At 41.0% G+C, this 9,709-nt stretch overlaps 1 protein-coding gene across 1 annotated transcript; it reads right to left on the reverse strand.

Annotated features, from left to right (window-relative positions):
* Positions 1-3,578: 3,578 nt before the first annotated feature.
* Positions 3,579-9,328, reverse strand: LOC131677351 (uncharacterized). Its single transcript, XM_058957107.1, has 6 exons — positions 9,104-9,328; positions 8,620-8,927; positions 6,078-8,563; positions 4,283-6,007; positions 3,991-4,224; positions 3,579-3,930 (listed from the first exon to the last, which is right to left on the reverse strand). Exons 2-6 carry the CDS (start codon positions 8,921-8,923, stop codon positions 3,850-3,852), a joined length of 4,830 nt encoding a protein of 1,609 aa, XP_058813090.1. The 5' UTR covers positions 8,924-8,927; positions 9,104-9,328; the 3' UTR covers positions 3,579-3,849.
* Between the last annotated feature and the right edge of the window lie 381 nt (positions 9,329-9,709).

Here is a 9,709-nt window from a genome sequence, read left to right on the forward strand (position 1 = left end):
AGTATATTCTAGACAGAGGCCTTGTATTAAGGGTGGAATAGGTGAAAAATAATTGTGACAATGTGTAGCTTATGGATGCTGGGGTTAACTAAAAAGTGACGTAACAAGTTTATTTAAGATACCCTACTGATATATTACCAGTAGGGATAAAATCAAGATTTCGTGACAGTTCGGGGATAAATTTTCAAATGGAATAAATTAGGGCTGAAAATGGGGGTTAAACACAATGTACACAACGTATTGAGTGGCTCGCTTATCTTAGTCATGTTCCTATGTCAGTTTCTTGAGGATCCAGTTATGTCAGTTTCTTGAGGATAAAGATATCGATATCCATTCAAAGGAAAAAATCGATTATCAGTTAAATAAATAACGTCATGATGTGTATGATGAATCCTAGAAATAAATAGGGAATGTCAATAAACTCAACCATTCCCGATTGGCAGTTCTGGTCGTTTTGTAAATCTTGTTTTCGACTAACAGTAAAACCATTTTGATTCAGAAGTATGTTTTAGAAGGGCGCATGTTTTTTCGTGCACTTATTTAAAAAAAACGCTTTGAATCCATCTACCAGTGTGATGAGACATTTTTATAACTCTTTTCGAATATTATATCGGTTGAGAACTTTTAGAACATGATATTTCGAGAAATTTTGAAAGTGAAATTAAATCAGTTGTAAAGTTATAGAAAATAGCCTTTTAAAATGAACGGACAATCGAATTATTACTAATACTTTATGAATACATTATCTAAGTTCTTCATTTAATGCAATATGTATGCAAAAAGTTAAAAACTGGATTTCCCTTGAGAACTGGGCCAAAAAATCGAAAAGTGTTGGCGATCCGAGAACTAGAACAGAAATTGTAACCCTTGGACCTCTGAAGTGCATGCGTACAAAATGCTATAGTCTAATGTTTGTTTTCATTCATTTCATTTAAAAAATTTCAGTTGAGCAATTCTGTCGCAAATTGCATTGTGGAGCGAGGGTCATAACTTCCTAAATTTAAGTGTTCCTATTAATTTAGTACACTCTCTTTAACATAAACTACTCTAACGAATGAACGAATGGGAGTAGGTTCGATAAATTTTGAAAGAAGCTGTTAAATCAACTACTTAAGGGATTACACCACCGCAAAATTAAAAAAATCGAAATTGATCTTGATTGATTTTATTATTCCATATCAACATTTGAATAGGGCTAATAAGATTTATGAACAAACTTTTGTTTTGCTGATTTCTCTTAATTTATCATTTCAACACAGACAACATTTGAAATCGATTCTACCAAGGGCAAAGATGTTGATTCATGTGTATTTTTCATAAAATTCAACTCTGTAGCGGAAAAATGAGCGAAATAAGTTTGTTTACAAAAGTCTCATTAGCCCTTTTGAAGAATTACTATTGTATTGATCTTAAATATGGGTCTTCAAAATAATATATCAAAATATGGAATGCGACAAAAAGCGAATAATAATGGAAAGACAGTATTCGAAAAAGTTCGAGTTTAAAACGACTTTCATTCTACTTGCAGTTATTTATTTCGCTTCTCATTTTCCGAGATTTCCCTTACATAAAGCATTTCGGCTATAACTGATTAAAAAAAAAATACAGGGGCCCTACAGATTTCTTTCTTTTATTTTTTATTAGTAAAAGTCAAATAAGGGAAGATTACATCATGGAGAAGATAAACCAAATTTTGTCCTTTTCAGAATTGTTTTTGGATTTCCAACAAAAAAAATCACTAGAACATTGTTTGTAAGTTCTTTGCGTTTCTCCATCAGTAATTAGTTAACAAATACAATACAAACAAGTTGGAATATCCTTCTCATTATTTATCACAAAACACATGTACAGGAGTCAGGAAATAAATTTCATAAAAGTGGAACATGTAATAAGTTTGACACTTCATGTATTAAGTGAACAGATTCTGTCGAAAATGTTTGAAAATAAATATTTTGTCTCTTGTGATTAGGTAATCAACCAATAAACTTATAAAACAATATTATAAAAATCATTTGGAAGCTTTCCTCTTGGTTTGGTACAGATGCCAAGAAATTATAATTCAATTAATGACAATAATAATGGATTCAAGTATGTAGGTATTTGTTAATAAATTCATTTGGTAAAATTAAAAATAACGTTTAACACACAAATCATCGCATATTATTGAGTGAATATGACTAGCCGATTTAGGAATGTTGCGCAAGAACGTTAGAAACCGCAACAAGTTGAAAACAAAGGCCAACGGACTACGCCTAACTACCCCTCAGTGGATGCAAATAACTGAAGTTCGCCGTCTAACTGAACTCAGACGTCAGCAGTGAGATTCCATCCGAAAATTGTTCTTTTTAGGAAGAATTTGTTTTAGATAGGGAGATTATTAAGAGAGGGGTAATGGTTTTAGCGTTAAAAAACACTATTTGCGATTTTTTTAGAAATTTGGGCGAAGCGAATTGATCAAAACTTTTGTATATTATAATGTATCATTTCATCCAAAAGAGTCATTTCACCAAAAAACATTTTTTCACGCTGAAACCCTTACCCCCTTAAACATACTTTATACATCTTCACCTAAACTCCTTGGCAGGGAAAATATATTCCGATTGAAGAAGAAAAGACGAGTTTGCAATCAAAGTAGCTAGTAAACATAATTGTATTCCGAAAAAAAGAATTTGAATTTCACTACCACTACGCTCATTCAAACTCGTGGTTCATAAATTGGTAAGGTATGCGACGCACCTAATCCCTAAATCCTAAATTATAATCTTAAAATAATCCATTTTATTTATACTCAAAATAAGATTTACAGTTTAAGATTTTAAGACAGATAGTCACGTAGCGAACATGTTCGCGGTGGCCTCATGATGCTGATGCTTGAAGCGATATAAAACTTCGATGTTCGCGATTCTCAAATAAACGAAGCATTCGCTTTATATGTGTTCACCGAATATCGCTTCGAAACTCTGTGGAAATGTTCCAAAAACGCAAAAACCACGAGCCAAGAGCTTACCTCGTGTTCGACGATGTGTGCTTCTAAGGTTAATGTGAACTTTTTCGAACATTGTAAAGAGCGAACTAGAAGCGAAGCTCGCTTCGTCCGAGCAGAGATAAGTTTTACCCCTAAATGTTCGCAGCGATTGTGTCAAACTCATCGATTGCATGTGGTATGCTTGAGAAGGTGCTTCGTGAAGCTTCGAACAGCAATCAATTCATTTTTCGAAATTTTCCTGCCCTGATGACTACATAGTTTCATGATAATTCAGCTGTGTTAATCGTGTCAAGTCGCTCAAAATAAAATGACATTTCCGCTGCGATTTGCTGTTAACTGGCTGCTCGTATTTACCAGTCCAAGTCAGTCCCTCGCGACGTCTTTGGATAATTATGTCGTTTTTGCTTGAAGCGAAACTGAGTCAGTTTCTAATCCCAACTACTGTCAAAATGTATGAACTGACAGCGGTTGGGGTTAGAACCTGACTCAGTTTCGGGGTCAAACAACGCCATTAGGTTTAGTACTCCATTCGGCATGGGCATTCTTTCAAACTATTTCGAAGCAAAGCCAGTTCCATTTGTAACTAGTACAGTATATTGGTGCGTAACCCAACAAAATCACGCACATAAAGGTGTTACGCAAAAGACCCTAAAAGATACATATATCGTTGTAAAATATTTCAAAAAACAAACTCCTTCTAGGATAAACAAAAAGATAATGCCGCTTACGGTCTAAGCCACAAGCATTGACTAATTTTAAAAACGTACTGGTATTAAAATATACTCTGAAAGTTGTTTTTGCTTCGGGTGAGTTTCTATCGACACCTACCTGCATGCTCAGACTCGTCACACTCGTGGTTTGGATTACTCGACGACCAACGGGAAGCGATTAACCTCTTCGCACATGCTATTAAAATCGTCCACAAATTTCTTGAATTCGTCCGTCTATAAAATCGCTAAATTAAAAGAGAAACAATTCCACCGAAAATGATTGCAAACAGTTACCTGTTCAACGGTTTTCTTCTTCCTGCTTTGGACGACATCTTTTTTCTTTCGTTTTCGAGTTGTTGCTTTAGTTGCTCGGGTCACATACTCCTCCTCCTCCGCTGCAGAAGCATTCGATCCAACCTCCGTCTCCTCGTCGTCGTCGTCGTCATCATCGCTTAGTCCAAGATCTGCTAGGTAGATATTACGCTTTCGTCGGAGCTTACGCTGTGGTATTCGGCTGTACGTGCGATTCTGTGATGAAATAAGTTTTAAAAATTTGATCTTCACTTTTCGTTTAAAATCTACTTACCACCGAACTGTGCGCCATCGAGGGTATTTCTGGCTCAGCAAACAGAACGACTGGCGGACTTTCCGTTCTCGTTGGAGGTTCCTGTTCGTCGGCGATGGCAGATACGTTTGGCTCTGTCTGCTGCTTCGGTGGTTTCCGCTTGTCAGCGACCGGTGTTGAAGAGATGAATGCACTACGAATCGGTCGTAATTTCGCCGGACTGCCGATGACTTTCGGTAGGCGTGTCACACTTCTGGTGGTAGGAATGATTCTACTTCGGCTTGGAGACCGAGGTGGTAGCATTTTGCGGACACTTTGCAAGCGCTCCTTCAGTGTATCTTTCGTTATTTTAACGGCTGTTGGTTCCGAGAAGCAGTCATCGGCGGCGTCTTCTTCGAATCCGAACAGATCTGTCTTCGGGTGGTTTTGCGGTGGATCGTCTGGTGGTAAGGAACAATTTGGATTAACCGGTTCCACAGCAGTACGGTCAATTTCAACGAGGCTCGGGGTTGCGACTGGGGGTGGATGTAGCGCTTGATGAGTTGAAGGTTTAACCAAGCTCAACCTACTGAATCGATCTCGACTTTTGGTAAGTGAATTTTGTTTGCTACTGCTGCTGCCAAAGGCACTGAACGAAGCCTTCACCAGAGGAGATTTAACGGGCGAGTAACTGGGCGGCATGTTAACAATATCCAATGTTTTCAACGGACTTCTGTGTGGATTATTGACATCCCTGGTTGGCATAATGATTTCTTTGAACGCTGGTTGATCGCTTGTTCCACCTGTTTTAGGTGGGGCAATATTTTCAATGTTCGAGTCATTCATTGCCGATTCCAGCTCGTTGATCATCGAAACGAATTGCTCCGAGTGACGATGAAAGTTTTGCAGCATCTCTTTTTGGGCCTGAGTTTTCGGCAGCGTTGATACTTTTTCAATCGTCCGAATCGAACGGGCAAGAACTTGCTGAGATCGTTCGTACCATTGTTTTAGTTTCTGATACGTCTTCTTCATATTGGCTTCGTACTCTCGAAATTGGGCAATCAGTCGCTCATCTTCTGACAACCCGTCCGGTCCTTTGCTGAACAAAGACGTCTGATTGTGAACGTTCGATTTGTACTTTCTCATGGCAGAGATGAGCTTATCGCTCATCTCGCTGGTGACTTTTAATTGTTCGTAGGACTTTTGGATTCCTCGGAACATTGCGTCCATTTTGGATGGTGACGGGTGAGGATTTATTGTTCGCTCTGATGCCAGATGAGTTGGAGACGTTTTTCTCGAAGGAACGGGGGCAACAATCGATGTAATAAGTTCCCGAGTCGGTGATTTCGATTGATTGTCAACGTGGCGAATGACAATGTCACTTTCATACGATGGCAGCAGATCTTTCGAGCGGGAAAAGTAAAACGTCTTCGGTAGGATGTTTTCATTTTGTACCCTCCACGGGGAGGAAGCTCCCAACGGAGAAAAGTTCATCGTCACGTTGGGTTGTGTTTTATCTGGAGTTGAGACGGCGGTAGATTTATCCTGCAGGACCCGCCGGACGTTGGGAGCTAACTTCGGTGGCGACAGCGGTACAGACACTTCGACGGTTGGGATATTCTCGATGTCGAAATCGTTTTCATTATTGTTTTGATAAGGATGATCGTCGTTGGTGTAGCTAGAGACGGGCGATGAACCGCGAGAACTCGTGCGTTGAACATGTGCCAGTCCGGATGGTTGTAGGAAAGATTTGACAGTTGCAGTGTCCTGGAAGGAAATAGTATTAAACGACGTTTATGTTCGGCTCTTGAACTTTTTTAGCCCATAAGCCACTTACCAGTATCGACTCCTTCCTATCAGCCGGCTTCCGAACTGGCCCACCCCCAATCTTTTTCAGCACACTCCGAATCCGTCCCATATCAGTTCCGAACACACAATGCGCCGCCTTTTTAGCCGGCGTCGTTCTTTTCTTGCGCTCCGTCGTAACCGCCGATCGAGATTTTTTGCTAGCTGTTCTAGTTTTCTTTCCTGTCGGCCCTCCAGTCGTCGACGAAGCAACCGGTGTTTGACTGGGAGAGTCGAATGCGTATATGTCCCCGTCCGGTGGAATGGGTTCCACCGGTAGCAATGCTTTGAGGCTACTCATACTTTCTGATCGGGTTAGACCCATTTCTTCAGCATAACGGCGATATATGGGTACGTGAGAGGACTCTCCCAAGGTGGATTGATCTGATTTGCGGGCGACAGGCGATAGAAGCGCGTTGCGTGGGACTGAGCGGCTGCGGGACGTAACGCCATTACTGCTGGTGTTCTTTGCGTTGCGTAGAACTGATTTACTACGTACCCGACTGGATCGGGTGCCGAGTGCGGGTATTTGTCCATTCGTTGTACTCACTTGAGCTTCAATATCAACAACGTTTTCGCTCTCCGGTTGGGATGGATTCAACGGTGGGTCAACAGGTCTAACTGATTCACCTCGTGAACGGTTAGCATGCTGCGGAAGATCAGAAACTTTTCGGGTTCTAGAACGACCTCGCGATGTAACTGCCTTCGGCTGATGTGCAGATTCTGTGTGTGAACCGGAACAACAGGAACACTTGTGCCGTTTGGGAGCTGGTACTTGTCGACCTCTGGATGCAGATCTGGTGCGATAACGTCTGGTAGTCGATTCCAAAGTAGGGTCATCTGAGGGTGGTTTCTGGCTAACCTGTTCCTTGTCAGAAGGTGCAGTAGGAGGCAGAGCTTCTTCACTGGTGGAAGCGATCTGGCGGTCGCCTGACATTTTTCGACGTCTTCTTCTCGCAACGTTGGTCGAAAATTTCGTGCTGTCAGGGGAGTGGGAAAGTTCGGACCCAGAAGTTTTAGCAGAAACATTCTCGTTGACTTCCGATGAAGTGGAAGAACGTTTCTCTGATACTCTATCAGTAGAAACTACGGTTGTGGATGATGAATTCTGATAGCCGTCAGGAGCCAATCTAGGCCGCCTACGCTTTGATACGTTTTTGAACTGTTCGGCATTGGGAGATTTAAACTGAATTTCTTCACTGTTTTTGTTAAGTTCTTCCGGTTGCTCGTGTACACGAGTATCTGATCCATTTCGAATCGCCTTATCCGCTACCAATTCACCTTGAAATTCTGCCGAAGGTTCATGTATTGAGGAAGGAACGATGGCACTTCGACTGTTAGATTTATCAGCGCTATGACCCTTGTTAAGTTTTAATCTAGGACGCCTCCTAGTAGAAACATAAGAAAAACGAACGGATTCTGATAATTTTGCAGGACCCTGGTCAGTAGTTTGATCATCTGACGCACACTGTGACACATTGGAGGCAGCGTCAATATTGTTATCTTTTGAAATTTCCTTTGGAGGATTTTCGGGTTCTCTCACACTCTTCGGTTGTTGTTCAGCTTTATGAGTCATCATACTCTCACTATTAGAAAACCGAGTTCGATCGGTGCTTTTGACATCAACATCATTAATCGCTATGTCCTCACCATTCGTAGAAGACCGAGCCCTATCAGGAATTTTGACAACGGCAGTTACTTTATTCGCTATTTCTTTGCCATTAGAAGTCTGGGGTTCACCGGTGCTTTTGACAGCTGCTATAGACTTTTCGAATGCGGAGACAACCGATTCGGATTGCTTCGCGGACAAGATCTGTTTCTTGATTCGCTTCTTCGAAGACTTTGAAACCTGACGATTTTCTGCAGATTTTCGCTTAACTTCATCTGACTGCTTATTTACGTCTTCTGACGGCTTCCTCCGTGATCTTCCCTTTGTGGCGTTTTTATTCTTAACCGTGGAATTTGATTTCGTTCGATCGTCAAGCGTCGTAGCAACAACTTCCCTACTCCTTGAAGCCGATCTCGTTCCGATTCTTGTCGCCGGAAGTGTCTCTTTCTTAGCAGCTGACCTTGTCCGAACTCGTCTCATCGGTTCACTAATTTTCTCAGATGCAGGTGTTTTGTTCAGATCTTGTTCTTGAGTACGGTTGCTCATATCCGCTGCTATACTAATCTCTCGAACAGGTTCCAACGATTCCTGTTCCCCTTGTCTAATACTTCTAGACACTGTTTTACCACGTCGCCTTGGAACCGTCAAAAAATCTCCCGAAAAAATGTTTCTATTCAGACTACGATTCCGAACGGGGCGAATCGAACTATCCATGTCAACACCAGCGGCGGATCCCTCCGTTCGTCGTACATCGTAGGATGTTTTTGGTCTATCACGATAGATACCGGGTGTTTGAACTACATTAATAATGCTCATGTTAGTGTCCTCCGGTCCAAGCGATCTTGCGCTGTTACGTGGCGTTGGCCGCACTGGAAAAAAAACAACAGTTACATCACAAACTTCAATTTAATTTCAACACTTTTACTTGTCTCTTCCAAAGTCATATCCACATTGCTCAGTCGTGTCGAGGGTCTCAACATGACATCAGTCAGCATCATCAGCGAGGGTTCATTCACTGTGATCCGTGTATTCTCCGCACTAGACAGCATAATGACGGAATCATCTTCTGCAACGGGTTGGGACACCCGAGGGGGTTGATACATTCTACGCCGATTGGTTACGTTTTCACTGGTAGTTGTACGCCGATGTATTTCCTTAGCAACATCGGGTTCCTCAATTACATTTTGTTGCTTTTTCTTAGCTGCTGACTTTTTGTTTCGAGGTGCCATTTTACTAATGTAAAAATTCCACAATTTGAATTATTAATAAATAATGCGTCAATGTAAACAAAACGGACGACGTCATTTTAAAGATGCGCCATTTTTCATCCGAGAGCCGTACTTAACCTCAATCAGAGGTCGTTCATTTCGCTCTACCCGATTCATGCCGAAGCAAACGTCAACACTTACCTTAATGAAGTGTGGAAGTTGGATTTAAAACTGCAAAAGCACTATCAAAATTATATAAACTGATTGAAACTTTCCACTGATAAGAGCTATAAACAGCTTTGAATAGATTGTAACAATTTTTTCCGAACTTTATTCACATTTTACACGATTTTTCAGGAATTTTATCACAACAGTTTACAAATCGATTTGTGTTTGTCGGTTTGTTGCTGTTTGAATGATCGCGGTTTGCTCTTTTTAATTTCGTTTACCGAAGCCTCCACCCAATTAGGCGAAAATTGCCAGAAGCTTTCGCCGTTTGAGCTAGACAAAAGCTTTAGTTCGGCTGCCACCTGGCGGCGTCTGGCATCGACGGTTAAGTATTACTAAAGCTTATCTTGCAGCGATGCCAGGTGTGAAGACATGCCGTCACTTTAAGACATGTGAAATGTTGTGGACATTTTTTACATCATGAATACATTTTTTTTCGGAAATCCGTTCGATTTCTGGAAGAATTCTGGATCAAAATCAACAAACGTTATCCGAATCCTTTGCGTAGAACACATTTTTCCTCTTTTTTGATTATAGAGGTGATAACCTGTTCCAAATTAAGTAATTTATGCATCGATG

Source organism: Topomyia yanbarensis, chromosome 1 (genome assembly GCF_030247195.1).
Source record: "Topomyia yanbarensis strain Yona2022 chromosome 1, ASM3024719v1, whole genome shotgun sequence".
NCBI lineage: Eukaryota > Metazoa > Arthropoda > Insecta > Diptera > Culicidae > Topomyia > Topomyia yanbarensis.